Below are 23236 nucleotides of genomic sequence, written 5' to 3'. Positions count from 1 at the left end.
GCAAAGGAGGGCACAGGCAAGTAGAGGCAAGTTTTACCATACCATTCCTACCTGAGGGATGCAACAGTGACAGTACCCAAGAATGTGGGTTTTCCCCCAGACTTGCTGTGAGTTCTACCCCTGCTTTCTTTTTTTTTTCTTTTTTCTTTTTTTTTTTTATTGTTATTAACATTGTATTATGTGATACAGTTTTATAGGCACTGGGGATTCCCCCCACCCCTCCCACATCCCTCTACCCCTGCTTTCTTAGATTTGTTTACCTTGAATTCATTCTCCTTGTCCTTGGGGCCTTTGTGAAAAGGCCTGTCGTACCGGAACTTCCTCACATTGTTGACACGGTAGAAGCTCTTGACACGGTCTGGGACCCTATCCATCTGCAGAACATCCACATAATCTGGAATAGGCGTCACTGCATAGATCTGCAAGTCTGGGCAGGAAGTGAAGGGGAAACCCAGACATTCCAAAGAAAGGGACCTAAGTTGCTGACCCTTGTCATCTCCTGTAAGGACAGCAGAACACACTGCCCTGTTCCCTGATGGAAATGGAAGTGGAGGCACCAGCATTTCAACAGGCAAAACAGGGCCCAAGCACAATCAGAAAATCTTTCTCCACCCCTTTCCCAGCCTATTTCTGCAGTGAGCCTTATGCGCATCCTATCACAGGGACACACCACCAGCTCAGTGCTCTCGGGTGCCCTTTAAAAAATAAGTGGAACAAAGTCAGAAGTAGGTCTCCACCCTACAGAAATGAGAAAAGGTTAAAAGGCTCTGGGTCTGCCTCTCCCTCCTTTGACACAACTATATTTATTATGAAACAACTTGTAAGTAAAATACTATTTGGAGTACTGATGGAAAGAAAGGAGATGGGAGTCTGCTTGCTGTCCCCTTTCTGAAACCAGCTTGTCATAGTCATGGTGACTATCACACAGTCTCCAGGAAAGTTGTACATGAGAAAGGGTGAGGGGCAGACCAATATTAGCATTCACTTTCCAAGTGCTATCAAACCACAGAAATTCCACTTCCTTCTGCTCCCTGCATGCCTCGGTCTTTGACAAAGATAAGGGATAGTGTACAAGGGAATGGACCAAGACACACAGCTGTTCTCCCTGTGACAAGAGCCTTGGTCCGCTCTGCACAGTGATTACTCCTGGCTGTCAGGACAAGCCCCTCACAGGGCAGGCTGAGGACTAAGTTGTCAGTGGCAGCCAGTTAAGGGATTAAGGCCCCTCTGAAGTCTTGCTGATGGGTACCCACAAGACCTCCCATGGGCAAGGGCATGCTATTGCTTCCTTTCCTCCGTGAGGCATGAGCAGCTTGCCAAATATAGATTTAGTTATAAGGACACACTCAGGTTCAGGACTATGGATAACTTGGCCTGTGAAGCCAATAACATGGTAGAAGGGTAGTCTGCTGAGTAGGACTCCCCACCCAGGGCCCAGCCCTCCTACCCCCCACAAGTGTCGAAAGATACACTGTGCATCACACTGCAGGATGGCGTCATCAGGATGATTGGGGTGCTGCATGGCGACAGCCTGGGGAAATTCGCTGAGCATCCGCTGTTGGAAGGCCTCCAGCCTCTCGTAGTCATGGCCACGGCACACATATTCTTTGTTCTGCCACAAACATGAGAGCAAACTCCATACCTTGTATGAAATCCCTCACCTCAATCTTGAAGTCAGTAGTTAATCATCCCATAAAACATATCCCAGGGGTCTCTTCTGTCCTCGGCTCTCAGGCAGCCATGGGCACAATGCTGAGTCCCTGTCTTAAGGGGAATGAGAGTCAAGGAGGAAAAGAGACAGATGGAAGGAGAATTGGATTGTGGCACGGCAGTCCTGGGGGTGATGTCCAGGCTTTGGGACACCTAAACATCTTACCCAGAAAGGGAAGCAAGATGGGAGGATGGAATCTTGGAAACTTCTTGTTTACAAAAATAAACAAAACAGAACAAACCAAACAACTCCTCAAAGGTTCACATAGATTAGGTTAGTAGGTAGCAGTGGGGAAGGACAATGAGGTATAACAACAACCATGGCAACAACAGTCAATACAAGAAAAGGAAAGGTAGGGTATGTGTGTGTGTATGTGTGTGTGTGTACACACATCTGACAGGATGGGGGCCACAGAGCCCAGCAGATTCCCAAGATGTAACTGCTGGGACAGCCACCAAAGAATTTTAAATAGGGGAAGAGGTAACCATGTACGTGCTTTTGAAGGATCACTTTGATCAGCTGGACCAAACAGTCTAAATATTGCCCAGTTCCCAGTAACTATTCAGTAATTGTCAGCCTCTTTGACAGTAAATTCTTATGCAAATGTGTTAGCAGAATAAATCAACATCATCTGAACTACACATTTCTTAAAATGTTATATTTTTGGTTTGGATTAGGTCTCAGTTTTCCTCGCTGTGGACTGAAGTGTTTTGTAGTCAAGGCACTCCTCCCCCGCATCCTGCATCTTCTCCTCTCTGCTGTGCTGCCTACCTGGAAGCTGGTCAGGAGTGGATGGCTAAAGAACGTTCCTCTGAGGGCCTGGCTCAGTAGCCTAGTGGCTAAAGCCCTCACCTTACACATGCCAGGATCCTCTGTGGGTGCCAGTTCTAATCCTGGCCGCCCCACTTCCCATCCAGCTCCCTGCTTGTGACCTGGGAAAGCAGTCAAGAATGGCCCCAAAGCCTTGGGACCCTGCACCCATGTGAGAGACCTGGAAGAGGCTCCAGGCTCCTAGCTTCAGATTAGCGTAGCTTTGGCTGTTGTGGTCACTTGGGGAATGAATCAGCAGATGGAAGATCTTCCTCTCTGTCTCTCCTCCACTCTGTATATCTGACTTTCCAATAAGAATAAATAAATCTTAAAAGAAAAGAAAGTACCTCTGAAACTGGCTAGTGACACTGCCCACCCTGCTGTCTCATCAGGTCCATTTCACCAAACAGGTATCAGTATCAGCCCTTCCAGGATATGTCTTCAGAGGAAGAAACAGAGAGGGGCTCCACAGAGCCAGCCATATGCTTCCCAGATAGGCCCAATTACAGGCCTTGATGGAAGACATCAAGCTTTTCAGAATAGGATGTTTCTCCTGCCTCCCCTCCTTTACTTCTCCTATGATGAGAGTACTCAGCTAAGGCTGGGCTGTGTGCCCAGATGAATCAGACTGGAAGGGCAATACCAGAGGGGAAGTCAAGGTCAGGAAGAAAAGGCTGGCCAGGCTAATACCAAAGGACAGAGACATTTTAAGTCTCTTATTTAACAAAAAGAATTAGAAGATAAAGTATCACTGTACAAACATTGATCTTTCATGTTCGCCCATATATATAAAACCCTCACCAGGATCTGTTCAAAGGTGACATGAGGGGAAACAGAAATCTCTCTAAGAAGGGAGGGAGGGCTGAATGATTTCCAGTCCCATTTAAGATTAGTAGATAATCACATTTGTGAGGGAAGTCACACAGATGGTCCAGAGAAATCAAGCTGACAGAGCTGTAGTAATAGATGATCTGTGTTCATGGGAGGTAAAGGACTACAGGAAGACAGCAGAATACAGTGCTGACCCTGAGACTAGTTATTGCTCTCAGGTTCATTCATTCAGGAGCCCCAGCATCCCCAAACAAGACAGAACTGGCTGCCCCTGCTTCGTACTGCTTCCCATATACAAGGGAAACAGCTACTCTCATTGGGATTTATTCCATTTCCCACAGATAGAAGTGAAGGCTAGGAAAATTTGCATGCAGGAATCACAGCTCCTAGAGGCTTGCCCTTGCATGGAGTTGGGGATGAACTGATTTTTAGCACTTTATACTCTTTGCTATTTTTCTTTTACAAGAGCCTTTGATACCACATCTGGACATTGAATTTGGGAGTGGCTTTTGGTTTCACTTTTCCCTTCCATTTCTTTTGCTGACCTCCACATCCACTGTTATTAAACAATCAGACTGCTTTCAAAATGGGAGGACGGTCACCGTATGTGAAGGACATCTGGTCCTCCTAAGTAAGCCTCTCTACTCAGTCCCTTTCTGTTATGAGGAACGCTGCTGTGGAACAAAGCTGGAGCCTTCCTGGGGATAGCAGTTAGGCAGAGAGAGCTTGCTGTTCTGTTGCTTACCAGTTTCCAGAGATCATTTATTTGTTTAGCCTAGAATGATTATCACTCAGGAAAAGTACAAGTTGACCTGTCTTAGATTTGAAATGTGATTATCCTGACTTTTGCTGCTGGCAGATTGGATTTTGTGTCTTAGGGCAATAAGCCCAGTAGACTAAGCTTTTTGTGGCTCAAGGATAAAGCAGCTTCTTCAATAATACAGGATCCCAAACTTATCAATACTATGAACAAAGCCATGAACTTTTCTAGCTGCTTGCTGAGATTTGTGGACTCTGGACTTTAGTGAGCTCCTGATATTGAGGCAATCAGAGATGGCCTTAGCGTTAGCTCCTGGGCTCATACGTAGACTGCTTCTTCTAGGTCATATAACAACAACACATCTCTGGGGTACAGCCTTCAGGCCCAGGTTAACTATTCATGTAGCTCATGGGTTGTGGAGAGTAAGAAAATCACAACTGCTTAACTTGCTGCAACTCTGAGGTTGGTCACTTTGTCCGTGCTGCCTATATTCTAGCTCAGCCTACTAGGGAATGTTGTAGTCATCATGGGTCAGAGAAGTGGCTGCCTGGAAGAGACCTCCCATAGTCTTAGCAGCTTTTGCAGAGACTGGTGTTCTCAAACCAGTAGTACTCCATTATGGCTGGGCAAGGTCCAGTGTACATAGGAGGAAGAACACCACCTTAGTGGACAGACCTGGGGAGCCAGCCTGCTGCTGAGGTCAGTGTCCAAAAGAGAGGAGTGACATGGAAAATCCAGCCATTAAAAGCAGATGCAGAAAGTCAGCTACAGGATGTTCCTAGAACCTGGTCACATCCTGAAGGAACTTAACAGATTAAACTACGGTCACTCATTTGTGGTAGCTACAAAACAAAAACAAAAATAAAACACCAAAAAACAGTAGACTAAAATAGTCTGGAGTTGCCAGCCAAATGCCTTTTGTTGACAAGTTAGTCCTGTGGAAAGAAGTATTTAGTAGAATAGACAAAAAGAACACAAATTTTAAGTGAATTATGTGTACAATACAAATTCTTGTAATCCTGCTGGGACTCACCCGAAGGAAGAAAGGAAACTTCCTGCCATAGAAGCCAACACGGAAGAACTCGGGCTCCAGACGCTGTTGCTCCATAATGTTGTCATAGTAGCTGGCCTCCATTTTCTGTGAACCAGAAAGACGACTACCTTCAGGTTGGCTTGGCTGCTGCTGGTGCCCAGAGCAGGTTCTCCTAGGTAACTTGCTCTATGTAAGGATGAAGTGAGTGCCTAACCATGGCTAACTTATCTCCAGGGAGTTGCATCACACAAGAGGAAGTCCTTCTCCAAAGCTGTCTGATGATGGGCTCAGGACTGGCCCACTCTCTGCAGCCCTGTACAGATGCCTCGAGTACCCTTGTTGGGTTGGGTCTAGCCTGACGGAGAAATGGGCTTGCATTTGTTGGATACATATTTTCCATTGATGTTTTCTGTCTGAGGATTTTTGGTTTCGACTGACATGCATTACGTGAGCTGATCCCTGACTTGGCACAACTACTAGCAATTCTCAATATCACTTCCCATGATCCATTCTTGTTTGTCTATCATCTAAGATGCTAACAACCACATTGAGGAAGGCTCAGTTGTCATCATCATTGGTACTAGTTTCAGTTTAGATATTAAACTTGGAAAGTTAATTAATATCCATTATGTCTAGTATTACCAAGTTTAGTCTTGGCCAACTTGGCTTTTGCTTTCAGAAAACAAAACAAAACTGACTGAAACTTTTCTTGGGAAGATAGCTGTAATGTTGTCAATCAAGAAGCCTGTTAAGGAGCAGCGACCTACACAGACTAGTCAAGGACTTTTGGTAAAAGGCCATAGTAAAACTCTGATCTAGATCAGAGCACAGAGGAGATAAGTGCAGCATGAAGGGGATGCTGGGCAGGATGAGCTGAGACTGCTGGCTTCTTTTAGCTGAGGAGATTAGCAGCTACTTTGGTTCATAACTCAGAACCACCAAGTATGAAAAATTTAGTGGCCTTTTAAAGTCCATGGTACATCTGACTTAATCTTTCAGTATTTTGCTCCAATATGAAAACAAGGATGGGTACTAAAAAGCGACTATAAGCCAAAGTGGGGAAAAGTTCTTGTAAATTTTTTCAAGAAATAATTCTTGAACATATCAATATTAAACAAAAACACTTCCCCTTTGAGACTCCCATCATATTCTGCCTGTGTTGGCTTCTCCCCTGCCCCAAGTAACAGGGGTCCTTGGGGTCCAGATTACACAATCACTTGTCAGGTGTGTTTTTTGGCTCCCCAGTCAGACTATAAGTGCTTCACAGGAAGGATCCTTGGCCTCTTCTTCTATGAAGCACTAAAATAAAGGTGAGGCCAACTGGGAGTGCTCACTCAGAACTGACCGGGAAGATCCTGGCATGTCTGGTTGGGGCAAGGGTTGGGAAAGGGGCTGAGCTCACCCGAATCCAGCTGAGGCTCTGATAGTCATAGAGGCTCTCGTACTGACATGCCAGCTCCCTGCACAGTGGTATCCCAAACTCCCAGCTCTGTATCAGAAATAAGAACAGGGCTTCAGCACCTCAGGCAACTCCAGAATGGCCAATACCCACATCAAACACACAGAAAACACAATAAAAAATTTCCTTGGTCTCCAACTTACATAGCACAAAGAACACGTGCCTCTAAATCAGTGTGTAGAGCACGACACACATCTTGGTGGCTTTCTAGCCTGAGCACAGTTTTCAGGTCTCTGCTATAATGTCATCATTTCTAAGAGGTGTCTTAGAACTATGGTGTCAAGAATAGGTATTTTCTTTGTCCATTTCTGTTTGTTACTTTGAATTCACTAAAAAAATTTAAAATTACTTTTTCTGTATGTATTTGTGTGTGTGTGTGAGAGAGAGAGAGAGAGAGAAGAGAGAGAGAGAGAGAGAGAGAGACACTAATCTATTGATTTACACCCAAAGTATCCACATGACATGGGTGTGGGTTTCAAACCAGCAATCAAGAACTCAATCCAGGTCTCCTTGGTGAACTACCACTATTGTCTCCCAGTCTGTACTGTCAGGAGTCAGATTCTAGGAATTAAATCTTAGTACTCTGGTGTGGGACATGAGTATCTTAAATACTAGGCTAAATGCCTGCTCCCTGAAATTTTGTTACTTAAAAAAAAAATTAGGGCTGGGTGTTATATTTCAGTGGGTTAAGCTGCTATCTGCAATGCTGACATTTCATATGGGTGCTGGTTCAAGTACCAGCTGGTCCACTTCTTACCCAGCCCCTGCTAATGAAGGGAAAGCAGTGAAAGATGGCCCAAGACCTTGAGCTCCCTGCATCCATGTGGGAGACAGAAGGGGTTTTAAGTTCCTGGTTTTGGCCTAGCCCATCCCTGGCCATTGTAGCCATTTGGGGAATGAACCAGTGGATAGAAGATTTCTCTCTGCAACTCTACCTTTTATATACATAAATGAACCTTTCAGAAATATTTAACTTTTTTCTTGTACTAATCTCGATTAGATAATAATCTGTATGAGGACAAAAAAAAAACCAGTTTATTTTCAGAGCAGAGAACAATGCTAATCATATAACTAGTATTTATTTGATGAGTTAATGAAACACTGATTTCCCTTCCCTTCCCTCCGCCTGCCCTGCCCTGCCCTCCCCTCCCTTTCTCTCCCCTCTCCTCTCCTCTCCTCTTCTTTCCTGTGTGTGTGTTTCAGCCCTGAGTTAGGCTTCAGCTGATTCTTGACTGTTTGGACCCCAGGCTATCATTTTGGTATAGGCATTATGGTGACAAATGACAGGTCTATCTCACAGGTGCTTGAGGAAAGCTGCAGTGACCTTCACTAAGGGGCAATATTGAATCTTTCCTCCTTTTTCTTAAAAAAATATAAATACATACACACATGTTTACAGGGCTGATGTGATGGTTCAGTTGGCTAATCTTCTCCTTGCAAGCACTTGGATCCCATATGGGTATTGGTTCCTATCCTGGCTGCTCCACTTCCCATCCAGTTTCCTGCTTATGGCCTGGGGAAGCAGTGAAGGATGGCCCATGACCTTGGGACTCTGCACCCATGTGAGAGACCCTGAGGAGGCTCCTGGTTCCTGGCTTTGGATCAGCTCAACTCTGGTCATTGTGATCATTTGGGCATTCAATCTATTGTAGATTGAACCAGTGGATAGAAGATGTTTCTGTTTCTTCTTTCCGTAAATCTACCTTTCCAATAAAAATAAATTTTTAATTTAACATTTAAAAATATTTATTTATTTGAAAGTCAGAGTTACAGAGGTAGAGATGGAGAGAGAATGATGTTCCATTTTGTTTACTATCCAGATAGCTGCAACGGCTGGGGCCAGGCCAGGTCAGGCCGAAGCCAGGAAGCAGGAAGCAGGAACTTCTCCCAGTCTCCCACATGGATTGCAGGGCAGGGTCTCAAGTACTCAGATCATCTTCCTCTGATTTTCCCAGGCCACAGCAAGAAACGGTATGGGAAGTGAATGCCAGGGAAGGCTCTGATATTCATAGAGGCTCTCGTACTGACATGCAAGCTCCCTGCCTAGTGGGATCCCGAAACCCCAGCTCTGTACTGGAACTAAGAACAGGGCTTCAGCACCTGAGTCAGCTTTACCTGCTATGCCACAATGCTGGCCCCTTTCTTTTCCTTTGAATGCAGTTTTTTTTTTCTATCATGTAGACTGGGAGTAATTGTATACTTGATGTTTTGCTCAATATTAATTAATTTTTTTATCATAGGAAATTTAAAATACATGAAAAAGTGGAGAGAAAATAATAAATCCCTAGATAATTGTGCAGCCTCAACAATGACTAACTCATAACCAATCTTGCAGCATTCATACCCCATCTACTTAGACCTCCCCATAGTTTCTAAAGCAAATCTCAGGCATCATATAGTTTCACCAGTAAATATGTTCTCGTATCTGAATTAGCATTAGGGAGAAGAAAAACAATTTCATTTGGGATAGTGTTTCTCCAAAAGAACATATTATTTTCTTCCTTAGAAGAAATTAATGCTGTATGCATTGAAATTACATAACAAATTAAAAAGACTGAAACAAACCAAAGAAAATTTTAAACAGACCCTGGCTAATGCCTTCCTTTGGTGAGCTAGAAAATCTCTTGTGCCCCTGCATTGCAGATTCCAAGGGAGCACATGTCAGCCCTCTCTCTAGCACCAAGGGCTGCTTGAGTAGATTTCAGCCAAGGACTTACAACAGGTTCTGCCGGGCAGGCAGCTCCAGGGGGGCTGGCTCAGCTGCTGAGCTGTACACACATTTTTGGCCCACCTGCCAAGATCTGCCCCATGGGGGACTGTTCATTTGGGCAAGGAGGGTCCCATGGAGGGCCTCTGCCTGCTGGCAATGTAGCTCCCAGTAAACAGGTCTATTCTACTGGGGTCAATACTCATCAGTCTTGGTGTTACCTTTTGTTCTACTTTGTAACCCTCTGTTACAAGGCTATCCCTTCCCCAATTATCTTTAGCAAGAAACAGGAGCAAGTTTTAAGATATTGTACCAGCCTTGAGATTGTCTGCTGGAATACAGAGTGGCTCTGACAGCAGCAAGAACTACCTCTGCACCTAGGCAAAATGGTTCTGCAGGTTCAGTGCAATATCATGTGTGTCTTCTCCTTCAAGCAGTAGGCAAAGCAAACTCTTTACTGGTGTCTGAAATCTAGTAATTTTTTTTATCAGTTCTGGCAGATATGTAGTTTGGCATATAACCCTGTTACCCTCTCTGGGATGACACAGAAAGTTGCAGTGATTTAATCTAATAGCAAAACAAGGGCTTTAGAGGGCTGAATCACCAGTCTCCTTCAGAGACACATGGGCTGCCACAGTGAACCCTTAGGAAAGAGTCCAAGCTCATCACCATGGAACAGGCAGCCCTGATGGCTCACATGACAGATGAACAGGGACCAGAGGTGCAGCCTTCCCCCCTGTTTGTTCCTCTGCCTGGGGTAGCATACCAGTTCCCAATATCCCCGGCCCCTTTCTTTTAATTCTCACGCTACCACACTCCCGTTATTTGAAATTTCCCTCTTCTTGGGAGAAATGATTCTCTGTGGAATGTACCTCAGTTCACCTTGTAGAAGCTTCCTAGGTTAACTAGATAACTTCCCAAGAACTTCCCAGGCCTTCATTACTGTCATGAGACATCTGGGGTACCCAGGTGATGAATATGGGACCAAAGCTGACTGGGTTATCTAAAGTAGATTATGGGGATGCTCGGAGGTATGGAAGAAATGTCAGGGGGCAGGTTTGGTTTTTGAGACAGGTGTGTTGGCAGTGTGGATAGTTTAGAACCCTTAACCTGACCTTCTGAGTTCTTTCCTTTTCTGCAACCCCCCACCCCCGCCCAGTGCCAAACATCTTGGCCAAATTTTGCTTTTTCTGGAGCCATTTAAAAAATCAGAATTCTTTGGAGAACTGGTCAGTCTCACTAATGGTTCCATCAGGAGCTGAGGCACAGAAACAGAGAAAGTGGACCTTCTGTATGAGCCTAGGAGAGTGGCTCTGATAAATGGCCCTTCGAGGAAGAACCTAACAAGGGCTCACTTAGTGGTCTAGGTCCCATATAGACTCTGAACCTTCAGGGTCTACACAGTCTTCCAGTCCTTCTGCCTTCCTGCCTATCTTCGTACTCCCTAGTCCATACGAAGGGTTAGTTCTATATTTCTATGCATTATCAGTGTAGGATGAAGAGGGGGCCATTCTTGCTCAGAGGTCCTGTTAGGAAGCTTAATCATATTTGGACAAGTCTCCTCTCTGTGCTGAATTAAAAAAAAAGAGGACTAACACTAAAAACAACTATGAACACTCACACCACGTTTGTGGCATTTGCTCTGTGTTAGAAAGGCTTTGTGGGCAAGTGGAAGCTCCAGGTCAGCTAGGTGCTATGAAGGTCAGTCCATGAAGACTGTGCCGATGAGTAGCCTATGTCAGGCCCTTACTGTCAAGGAGAGGCACAATCATTAAGGCTGACACTGACCACAGACCTTCCTTCTGGGCTGTTATAAAGAACTATGGTTTTGGAAGAGTTCTGGCTTGCTTGTGCATTTGAATTCTGTAAGAGTAAATGTTTTCTCAGTGAATATTAACAAACACAGAAGTCTCCTACATTACGTAAAACTGAAGAAGTTTTCTGATTTACAGGCAAGAGCCATTCATGTTTAAATATATATTTTTTTGATAATGAAAAGATTCTTTTTTCTTTTTTTTAAAAGATTTATTTTATTTTTATTGGAATGCAAGATATACAGAGAGGAGAGACAGAGAGGAAGACCTTCTGTCCGATGATTCACTTCCCAAGTGAGCGCAACGGCCAATGCTATGCCGATCTGAAGCCAGGAGCCTTTTCCGGGTCTCCCACACGGGTGCCGGGTCCCAAAGTTTTGGGCTGTCCTCAACTGCTTTTCTGGGCCACAGGCAGGGAGCTGGATGGGAAGCGGGGCCGCCAGGATTAGAACCGGCGCCCATATGGGATCCCGGGTGTGCAAGGCGAGGACCTTAACCACTGCGCCATCGCACTGGGCCCGATAATGAAAAGATTCTTAAACAATTTTGATTCATTTGTGTAAGAGGCTCCATCAATACAGATCCATGAATGACTCCACTTGAGCTTTTCAAAGTGTGCTTAAGGATGAGTAGAATGGCTTCAATGAGTTACACACCTTCAGCTTTCCAATCATTTCCTGGGCCACACCCAGTAGTTAGTGGTCAGAGGACTTCACAGAGAGTTCTACCAGAGATGTGAGGTGGATGACTAGGAAGTGCCTAGAAAGACGGAACCAACACTGACCAATGCTGCCAACCCCAGTGTAGCAAGTTTGAGGAAGAGGACCTCAATATGAGAAGGTCAGACTGTGCACTAGGGAAGGAAAACCCGAGGTAAGATCAAGCACCAATATAAGGTGGTACAGGGTCTCCTTTGGCCATGGTTAAAACCTGTTCACTGCTACTATTCACATTTTCTATGGCAGCAGATTAGAAAGTTGCCTGGATTCTTTACGAAAATCTAATAAACTTACATGAAGTTCAAGGAGCCTCTGCTATAGCAGCCTTAGCAGTTACTGATTGTAAAGCTGGTGTGTGGGGTTTTCTCTTACACATGCAATCTGGAATAGAATGCCTTCCAAATTATAGAATTAAACCTTTTTTTCTTCTCCAGAGAAAATAAACCTGATGCATGCATGGGCACCCACCCACTGACCAACCTACTTTTATCCTCTGCAGTTGCTACAATCCTGTACTATCAAGATGCCATTTGTGCATTATAGCAAAAGCCAAAGGACTAAAGGTCTGCCTAATGACACTTACCTTGCCTTTGTTGAAATAGTGGATGATCTTCCGGCACAATCCCTCTTTCCGCTGCCACTCTGTCTGAGATGGGTAGTGGAGGAATTCTCGCAGCGGCCGGTCCTCCCACTGCAGCAGCTCACAGTAGAGGAGCAAAGTGAATGCAGCCTCTGTTGGGGGGACAGGCAGCTTCCTCTCAGGGTCCAGAACCAGCCTGGTCCCAGGGGACTGTGCTGAGCAAATGCCCAGGCAAGGCAAGTGCAGCTCAAGCCAGGGAAATGAACATCAAAAATCAGATAATGAGATAAGCCAATGACTCTTGTCCATAGCATGAAGACATCAAAGATCCTGGCAGACAATCTGGACCTGCTCACCTCTTTTTTGTTCCAGATTAAAAAAATAATAAATAAAGAAAACAATAATGGCTCAGTGACCGGAGTCTGTGTACAGGTTATCTTGCTTTGGGAGAGACTGGGGTGTCTGACTTAAGTACCTTTCTGTTCAGCTTCCCTTTCAACTTCCTCAGACCTGGCTGGCACTCAGGGATTAGTACTACCCAAGGCTTTCCACAGCCCTCTCTAAGCCATCCTCACTGGCTCCACCTCCATTTTCCATTCACAGCATGGCCCTGGGAATGATCCTCTCTTTTCTCCACTGTCTGTAAAAGAAACAAAGTGTAACTGTGTGATGGGCCTGGAGCAGAGGCTCCATTCTTGGAGGAAACTAAATTGAAAAACACCCAGAGTGGAAGTCCAGCCACTTTAGTTGTGGAACGGTTAGAGAGGGTGAGGCAAGAGCACAGCAACTGGTATTGTGGCTTCCTGAATTCTAGGAGCTAAGTCACAATGAGTGGTAGCCACTGCTTAGAGTCCTAATTATACAATCTCCTCTTTTTTTGTTCTATTAGCTAATTTTCTTGGATACCTCCTGCTGGCAAGTTAATTAGTTCTAGCTTCCCTTTGGCTTTCAAGGCCTCTCTCAAACTTGTTCCTCATGGCTATAAAGAATTTTGTTCCTAACCATTTGTGACCCACATCTATTTTTAGCCAGGCTCACCTGTCTGAGGACTCTCCAGGATCCTCATCCTGCCTTGTCTGTGTCCTTGCAAGGAAGCCCATTCCTTCTTGCTGGGTCAAATCTGGGAAGTCTTTTCCTCCAGAGGGCAAAAGAGACTTTTCTCTTTGTGGCACTCTGGGCCTTCCCTTTGAACTTTGGAAACCATGTGAAATCTTGCTTCCCATATACAATCTTGTCCATATTCTCTGCAGGTGTCTTTACTGGCGTCACCAGAGACAAGGCTTAGCTCCCTCTCTCCACCTAAACTCCTGATCCAGCCTCTTAGTCCAGGCCCAGACCTCTAGAAATTTAGCAAATGCCTCTACTTATCAGAGTCTCTCCATTGTTCTCTTAAACAATTGTTGGCATCATAGGTGGAAATGGGTGCAGAAAATGGTAGATCTAGTCAGTTATTTTAGATTTAATTCTTATTAAGTTGTGCTATCAAGAGAGGTATCATCTGAGCCAAGCAATCCCTAACATCCTGACATCTTCAGGGAAGGATGGCAGAGTCAGTTTCTGCAAATCTACCTGACACTAGTCCTACCTGCAGACTAGGACAGCTTGAATTTCTGGGCGAGTCACACAAATTCAAGCCCTTTATCCTTGGGGTCAAGAAGTAGTATCTGGTCACCACAGCAGAAAAGATGGGTACTTTGAGGGAACTATGCATAGCACATATACTGATTCAGTGTAACTGTGTAAACAGGGAATGACAAACACCCTGAAAGGCTTTGAAATTTGTTCTGGTTAGAAAGGTCTTAGTAATGCTTTAAATTGCAGATATACGAAAGAGCCCTTGCCTGGCCAGTCAAGAAGATGAATTTTCATACTCTCCACCTGGAGCTCAATGTGGGGTTGATATGTAACAAGAGAACAGATTTCAATGTCTGTGACCTATTGGAGTCCAAGGATTAGCGGGTATTCCTTTATTGTACTATCACTTGTTTCTAAGAAAAGCTCTGTTAGGAGGACAGGACGCTTTAAACTTGGTACACCAGAATTTGGTGGTCACCCTTGAGGTCTCAGAGGGAGGGGTGGGCAGTAGGAAAACAGAACAGCCTTGGGCAAGTAGAGGACAGTGGAAGTTCTGTTTTTTTCCAACACATGTTACAAGGGAGCTGAGAGCAAAACATAGGCCCCCAGCCTGGAGACTTTCTCTGCTTCTTTAAGGGCATAGGTGGCTCTCACTTCTCTTCACTCACCAGTGTAGTTTTCGGCCTGCAAGTGCATGTCACAAAGCTTATGGATATAGCGAATATACATCTCTTCTTTGTTAATCTCAGATTTGTAGAAGTTCTGAAAGGTAGAGAAGGAAACATGAATAAAGATGAGAGCATCTACCATATGAAGAGGCCATACTTAAACTCCAGGTAGCCAACAAAAGCCCTGGGTGTGCTTGGCAGGAGGAGAAGGATGGCTTTGGAGGCAGACAGTACTAAAAAAAAAAAAAGACCAGACAGAAACAGCATCTGCTAGGGTGGAATCATGGGCAGCATAAGCAGGTACCAAGGGGCTGTGAGCAGTGGGAAAGAGCAAGAGTGACAGGGCAGATTGTGGATCAGCGAGGGCTGAGTTGGAGAAGGTTAGGGTTGGCAGGACATTAGAAAGGGGTCAGGCTAGAGTACTGCCCAGAGAGAAGCTCCTACCAATCCTTTCCCAAGTGGGAATCTGACTGTGAGAATCAGGTCTCTAACATACTAGTAACAGAGCTGCTGTTCCAACTCAAATCCTCATTACAGCTCTCAACTTTAGAAGGTCAAACCAATCACAATTTTGGACAGAACTATTCCAGCAGGCAGACTCTCACCATTAGGTTAACAGTGCAGCCAATCTTCTTATTCTCCGTTTCTTCTCCTTTCATGCAGTCCCTGGAAGAAGGAGCAGAGATGAACATGTATGATATGAAGTGGTACTTCTGGAACAGTACATAGAACTGCACTATCACTGGAGTGCTATTACAAAAAGCCGCAAAGATGTTCTATAGTATAGACTGCTTTCAGAGATGAGGATGGTCTTTTGAGCTACAAGTGTGGACCTGCTTCTAAGGTTCAAAGATCTATGTTTAACTGGTCTTGTTCTGGAGGGAAAGTGCAGAGACAAATGCTCTATCACCAATGTCCTTGGCATAGAAGGGTGTTTTCAGTAGAGTGGAAAGCCAAACACTCAAGTTCAAAGAAGGAAGACATAGTTTTCCTTAAATGACAGGTATCATTTTCTGGAAAAGTACTGAGCAAAATCCAAGACCCTCTAGTCAAAGGAATTTAGGTTTAGGATACTGTGACCATAGCAACAATGGCATAGCTGACATGTTTCCCATCTAAGTAACCTTTTTCCCTGTATGCTCCTTCCTGGGTACTGGTCTTTGGAACTATCCTTCACCAGAAGTAGGCGATCTAGTTCTTTCTGATTCAGAGGCAGCTTTAGCCAGCACAGGACTATATTTGTACCTAGCAGGGTCTGGGTATTGGAATGGATCATGGCTGGCTGGTGAGAGGCAGTACAATAGATATATTGAGCCTGGATCCTTCTGAGAGAGACAGGAGGCTAGCCAAAGCCTGGCTGCTTTGGGCAGGAGCAAAGACCTAGAACATAAAAACTAAGAATAAAGAGAACTGGAGCAGTGAATCTCACAAGAGGTCTCCTATACAAACAGCCAGTCAGAGTCCAACCTTGTGGTGCCTCCTTCCAGAGGACTCCACACCATTCTGCAGAAGATCTAATTTCTTGTGCTACTGTATGTTAGCAGCTCTGGGGGAAAGCTGCAGTTTTGTACTAGTAGGGCAGAGTAGAGCATGTATCTTGGCTTTATCTGATGGATAGGCACAGGACCCAGTGAGGAGCAACATAGCTGGGAATGAGAAGTTCAGGTCAAGTCTGAGGCTCTGCATGGTCATTTGGTAAACTGAGTTCTCCTCTACTTGCCCAGCATGCAAAAGGGAGACCCTGAGATGACTTCTTCTAAGGAGAGATGTTGGAAATCTACACCACTGTCAATGGCATTCTGCAAAGCAGCCAAGTATCCTCTGGCCATTGTCAGAGTCAGCATCTCTGAGAGATTTGGATCTACTGACCTCTGGGGTTTGTCTATCAGAACATTTCCCACATGCAGTATTTTGGTCCTGCATAGGCAAACACGGGGGTTCTGAACATCCTTCTCTGGAACCTGTTCTTTTGTGTTAGCAGAACCAGGACTGCTGGGAGGAGAGAACCTAAGGGCCAATACCAACCCGTGAGGTGGCAGGAAACATCTGTCTCCCCAGTAAGTTGGTGCCATGGAAGGCAGAGAGGTCTTACCCAGCTACTTGGGCACTCGCTGGTTTGTATATTCTACAAAACAGCCAAGTCAATTAAACAGAACTGTTCTCAAACACTGTGATATCAGTGATGTTCTGACACATCATTGAGCTCCATGGCTGCCTCTCTTTGCATTGCTAGTAGCACTCTTCTGTGTGGCCCTGCACTACTTCAAGATGGCTACTCATGAGAGAGAACATATTTTGAGTGTTGTTCTCTCCTTACTCTTCCTCTGGAGAGTGAGTCATGAAGACTCCCCTGAAAGAGCAACCCTCACTGTGACTGAAGGGGCCTGGGTAAGGAAAGCATATGCCAGCCACCAGGCACAGCATCCACTTAAGAGCCAAGAACTTGGTGACTCTAAGCTTTGTCCTGTTTCCGGAGCTGCAACTAATTTGGAGGTTATTCCCCAATCTGGCAAATAGTTGCTACCAATGAGCTAGGTCTCTAATATTTGACACAGAGTGTCTGGGATTCATATAAAAACAAAAGAAACTAACACGAAAGATGAAGACACACCCTCAGATTACCATCTCTTGCTAGCTAGTTTAAAATTCAGTCTCATCTTTTGTGTAAGACTGTGGAATACAGTCTTGATTATTTGCATAATTAATATATGTATACTTATATTTTCAACAACTATTTTTTCTTAACAGCTCTTGCTAAACTAAAGTGCACTGCGATAAAAGAAAAGATTTCCTTTATTCCTGATGGTTTTACAAGTGAGTTAATCTCATCAGCCATCATTTGTGATGAGTTAACTCATCACTGTGCATCTGCCAGGGGCCATGAAGCAGTTGGCACATAGGGGATGAGGGAGATAAGGACAAGGAGCTGGCTCTCTTCTGTCAAGTGAAGTAGAAATGTGATAAATGATCATCATCCATGGTGTGCTCAGAAAGTCAAGTATGCTGTTGACTTGGGAGTCTCCTTGAGGGGGTTGGGTTGGAAAGACATTCTTAGGAGAGACCACAGCATGCCAGAGTCTATAGGCAAGGATATGAGTGGTAACAACATGGACTGGGAGATGGAGCATACATATCTCTTGAGCTAGCTAAATCTGAGTTCAAATTCTAGCTATGGCACTTCCTACTCATGTTTCCTTAATGATAAAAACGATAACTCTATAGTGGTGGTTATGCGATTAGAGACAACGTTACAGCAGACCTTTAACAGTTGGGAGCAATCACAAACTCACCTTGTGCTTCACGACTGCTATGAGAGTTATCATGGTGTTTTCTTTCATATTAACAAGGAGAAACACTGGGAGGTGCCAGTGCCTGGTGTGAATACTGTAGGTTTGTAAGATAAACGTTAGGGTGGCTGGCAAAGGTCAGTTCAGGAAGGGCCCTTAATGTCATGTCATGTTTTTATTTTGTAGAAGATAAAGTGGTTTTGGCAATGAGTTTGAATAGCTTACAGAAGTTAGCTAAAGAAATCAATTAGGAAGTTAGAACTAAGCCCAGGACCCTAAGAAGTTAATTTCTGCTCTTTTTGGGAGCCAAAGTAAACAAGACTGTCAGTAAAATGTTGCAGTTAGGGGAATATGCAGGGCTTTGCCTGCCTCTCTTTCTTTTTTGATGGTAGGTACAGGGACAGCTGGAGATTTGACCTAAAAAAGGAATTCTCTGCTATAAACGCAGTCCCCCTAAATCAGATTTGTTCTTATAAAGCTCAGACAGGATGGACCAAAGCTCATGTAAGCACAGCTGTGTATAGACAGAGGCATGTTCAAGGCACACTGCTCCAGAAACTTGTGAGTGCTTCGGGTACTTGAGGCTTTGCACAGCAGCATCTTCATCTGGATGTGGCCTACATACACTCAATTCCTGAGGCATAGGAGGGAAATGTGCCTCCTTGGTGTCTGTACATCTTACAGCACAGTGGAGACAGTATTGCTGGGAGATGGGTTGTATTTCTTGATCATGTTTCCTCATACCTTAGCACCTTTATCTAGGCATCCAAAAAGTACTCTTGGCCACCACTTGAACCCTGCAGAGGTAGTACTGTTACTTTTGGAGTCATTTGAAAGCCATATGACTTGGAAGGTAAGCTTTCATAAAAAATTCCTAATTCCACACAGACTCTTAAGACTGGAAATAAAATAAAGCTAATAGGTGCTTTCCTTTAATCTTCTTGTGGCCAGGATCAGCAGACATAAACAAACTGACTTCCAGCAAAGACTATAGGCATGGGAAAGTGATAGCACCAATCTCTGGAAACGCTGACTGAAAGTCATACTTCAGTGATATTTCCCTGTTCATCTGCCATGTGGCTCTGAGGAAGATCTGCACTAAATATCATCTACATCTGTTTCCTGCCTTGTTCTAGAGAGCTTTCCTCTTCCTGCACTTCTATGCCCATTGATTTTGCTTTTTCTGAATAAAAGCCAGATAGATGAATGTCACTGGGATGCTTTGTAGGTACACGTGTCCATATCTCAGAGCGGGGAGCAGGAAATGTTAGAAAGTCCTAGCTCACCCCTCAAAGAAGGCTCTCTTTTCTTCTTGGTTATTCTAATGACTAATTATGGCACCCAACACCAGGACAGTCTTTTCTGTGAAAGGCACATGACCTCATTTTAAGGTCATAGGAATGCCCTTGATGGACAGAGAATCCTTATCAAAGAGCTCAGGTAGGTACCCAAGAAAATACCTGTAGTCAAGAAGGCGTTCCATGAGGCGGGTGACTGAAGTCACAAAGGAAATGCCAGTCTCACGCCACGTTTCCTGTTCAACCTTCTCCAACAGACTAGAGGGGAAGGGGAGGGAATAAAAAAACAAAACACAATTTGTGAGCCCTTCCTGGGCCCAACAGTGATGTTCAAGAGCCCATGGGGGCTGTGATGGGTCTGGAGACAGCAGACTTACCACACTGCAGTCTTACCTGGGGTAGGGCCCAAACAGCTGGGTTCTACTCCATGCAGCAGAAAGCAAAGACAAGGAGGTTACTGAACTGGCAGCCACAAATGAGCACATCTCTCATTTCCCTGAATGAGTTGCTAAGGAGGACACTGAGGTAGAAATGAGGGAAGGGCTCAAAGTCTCAGACCCCTTTAAGTCTATGTGGTAAAATCTGTTCTGAAGACATGACTGTATAATAGCACAGGTTTTTGCCAGGTGGTTGACTGCCCCTATTACTACCTAGAGGCATCCTAGCAAACACACAAACTAACCTGTTTATGTAAACCAAGGGAAGGATTCATGCCAGCCTGGGGGCCCCATCATGAAGGAGAGTGACTATAGCTGGTAGCTGGGGTGGCTGCATCTAGCCATCCCCACTGTCAGCAATGCTCCGGGGATCTCAGGAGAGCTTCTGGCTTCCCCTCAAATCCATGTTTCTGAAACCCTCTTCCACTTTATAGGTATTTTCTATGGGACAGTGAATTGAAATCTTTTTTCTTGTGCAAGTCATGAGCCCAGATTCAGATTTCACTCCACACAACTTTATTTCTGACTCATTTCTGTACTGTTTCCTGCTTTTCAAGGTCATAAGAGTCATCTGGAGAGGTAGGTCCAGCTGATGGTCCTTCATTGGGGATTCAAACCCTCAGCATAGCTGCTACTCATGCAACTGTTACAACAGCAGTCACCATGCACAGGCAACCTGCTGGAACAGGACTTCTGGGGAAGAGACAATTCCCCATGCGATTCATGGAGTTAGAGACAGAAGGCAAGAACACTGACTCTGGTCTTTATGTAATGTGGATAAAACCACTGAATCAGCATTTCTCCAACTGTATTCTATAGGGTGCTGCTATACTGAAGGACTGGGAAAGCCCACAGCATGGGAAATACTCCTTTCAGAGATTTTCACACACTTTTGCACATTAAACACTTTGAGAAGTCCTACAATAAAGGGGCTGGATAAACTTTGCTTAATTGAATCTTCTCTAAATTAATTAGCAAATGACTCACTTAAAATTAAAAATTAGACATTTACTAAATACTAAAATATATTTTAGGGAAGAAGAGAATGTGAGGGAGGAACGAAGAGAAAAGTATCCCCAAACTCCATGCACACACATACAGAGGGAGAGACAGCAAGAGCAGTTCCATCTGCTGCTCCACTCCCCATATGCCTGCCTGGTAGGTCTAGGCACAGGTTGCACACCAGGACCTATGAAGAAAGATCTCTTATAAGAGGTTGCAGGAACTCCATTACACTTCTCCCTCCCAGGGTCTTCATTAAGAAGGAAGCTAGAATTAGGAGCTGGAGCTGGGACCTAAACTCAGGTGCTGTGATGAGAGATGAGGGCAGCTTAATTCCTAGGCTGAACACCTGCTCTCCACTTTTTTTTTAAAACTATAAACATTTTCCTAAAACAAAAATGTGGGAAATGCTGCTCCATGTTATCAGTGGCTCCCAATCTCCAGTGATTTGAGAAGAGTTTATGAACACTATTTGGTCAGGTAATTAATAATTGTGGGTTATTTCTGAACCTCTTCCTTTGCAGCAAAGTTATTTGTTAGTGGTCAAGGGAGTGGTTTATCTGCCTTGTTTCAATTAGAAATGACTTGAGCTAAAAGAGAAATACCTAACGATAAATTCATTTTCACAAATTATAATTATTTAAATTTCAAGTAAGTTCACATTTTCTCTCCCAACTCATCAAGAAACAAAATGGGCACAGCATGGCAGAAGGATTTTCCCATCTTGACACTGGAAGAACTGGGGCTCTCTTCCAAAGCTGCTTCTTACTAGAATCACAACTGAGGGCAAACAAGCACTTCCCCGTGGCCATTTTCATCACCACTAGAGTGGGAAGGAAGATAATCTCCATTCTGCCCACCCTGGAGAGGTGTTTTGAGAATCAAACAAGAAGTGTCAATACACAGTGTACACTCTTAAATTCTAAGCAAATATGCTGAAAAAGTGCATTAAAGGTTTGCTTTCAAAGTGGTACTAAAACAAACAAAAATTGTCAAAGCTAGAAATGATGAGTGAGATGGGATGATATTTCAGAATTGTCAATGCCTACTATTTGACAACATATCAACACCACTCTCTACTTGAGAAAGCAATTGTTTCCTGAATTCTTCCTTTGGACTTAGCCCCATGGCAAGTCCTGTAATGTCTCTTGGCTTCCAAGCTAAAGAAAGAAGTCATGGAATGGTGGAGCTGGGGGAACCTTGATGTCATTTAGTACAATAACCCCATTTCACACAAAGAAAACCAGCCTGGAGAGGAGGTGTGACTTGTTTTAGAGCCTCCTGCAGCAGCACTCTTCAAGCTGGTTTTACCTTTTTATCAAGCAATGAAAATAGAAGAAAATCTTTCAGAGAAGATACATTGCTCCCCACCCGGACTCACCCCTCCCCCCCATGAAAGCACTAGGCCCTAGACTGGTTGTGTCCTTAGCAGCTATTTGCCTGAATGAATGCAGCACACACTACAACAACATAAGAAGGTCCTCTTCCCGCCAGCAAATGATCACTTGTCTCCACTTTTCTATTCGATTATGGTGATCCCTGAGAGCACCTACTTTCTTGTTGAAGGAAGAAAGCTTGTTGCTACCACCATCGACAACCTTGATCTCTCCTGTTACCCAAACTCTGAAGTCTGCCCAGAGCAGGTTTCATCTCTATTCTTGCTTGGTTGGCACCCTTCACCCACCTACCCACCCCTGAATGTGGGATGCCTGGGGATGAAGCAGCTTACAGCAGGCCAAAGAGTTCCCTGTAGCTCTCGTCACCTTTCCCTTCTGACACCATGCTGTCCAGCTTGTCAATCAGCTCAGCTTCCACCTGGAATGAAACAGAAACTGTAAACCTGAGCTTGACCTTCGAGGAATACTGGCAAATCCAATTTCCAACACATAGGATCTCATCCATAGCACCAAGAAACCACCCTGTTTCTTGCCCTTCCAGTTTAAAGGAGAGATGAGATTTAAAAGTCGTAAGTACCTTTACTCCAATCTAAGGAAAAATAAAACTAGGATTTTCTGGAGAAGTATTTCTGGATCACAAAGAGGTCTTTGTCAATCATTTTTCTTTCTTAAAAGAAAACTCATTCAAAAATGTATATTTATCAAACACGTTTGGCTAGAACTTCACCTTGTAATCAGTCAAAAAACATGCTCACTGATGGGCTGGTCCTCACCAAACTTTCCGCTGTTTTTGTCCATAGGACCTGACACTCTTGTGGCTGCTGTCCCCTGTTACTGGGCTCCCTGAATTTATTATTGGTAGCTAAATCATTAGGACAAATGTTATTTTCTATCCTACAGACCTGCAAAGGCACTCTGCAGTGCTTAGTCACTTATCTAGTAAGCCTCATCAGCCTTACTTAGAGGCTAAAATCTAGTTGCAAAGGATTTAATATGAATTTTTAACAATTCATTAGGCTTTAAATATGGTATTGTAATATTAATTGATTACAAATATTTCATATAAACAAAAAAGCATAGGCACATTTGGTAATCTACTATAGTAGAAGAAAAATGTCTCACTCCATATTAGGATCAAATAATTCTAA

At 44.2% G+C, this 23236-nt stretch overlaps 1 protein-coding gene across 1 annotated transcript in view; it reads right to left on the bottom strand.

The window, feature by feature from the left end:
- The window catches only part of DOCK3 (dedicator of cytokinesis 3), a 251319-nt gene that overhangs the window by 19331 nt on the left and 208752 nt on the right, over positions 1–23236 (bottom strand). The window contains exons 33-42 of the mRNA XM_040994546.1: positions 22421–22506; positions 19646–19672; positions 19415–19510; positions 15273–15333; positions 14668–14761; positions 12428–12576; positions 6548–6634; positions 5146–5250; positions 1471–1612; positions 261–427 (exon numbers count right to left, since the gene is read on the bottom strand). Of these exons, the coding sequence (XP_040850480.1) occupies positions 261–427; positions 1471–1612; positions 5146–5250; positions 6548–6634; positions 12428–12576; positions 14668–14761; positions 15273–15333; positions 19415–19510; positions 19646–19672; positions 22421–22506 (1014 nt within the window). The remainder of the gene's footprint in view (positions 1–260; positions 428–1470; positions 1613–5145; positions 5251–6547; positions 6635–12427; positions 12577–14667; positions 14762–15272; positions 15334–19414; positions 19511–19645; positions 19673–22420; positions 22507–23236) is intronic.

This window comes from Ochotona curzoniae, unplaced genomic scaffold (assembly GCF_017591425.1).
Source record: "Ochotona curzoniae isolate NIBS_2020 unplaced genomic scaffold, NIBS_Ocur_1.0 contig_908, whole genome shotgun sequence".
NCBI classification, from domain to species: domain Eukaryota; kingdom Metazoa; phylum Chordata; class Mammalia; order Lagomorpha; family Ochotonidae; genus Ochotona; species Ochotona curzoniae.
Note: the sequence above shows the minus strand (reverse complement) of the source record. Positions and strands in the feature narration are given on the sequence as shown.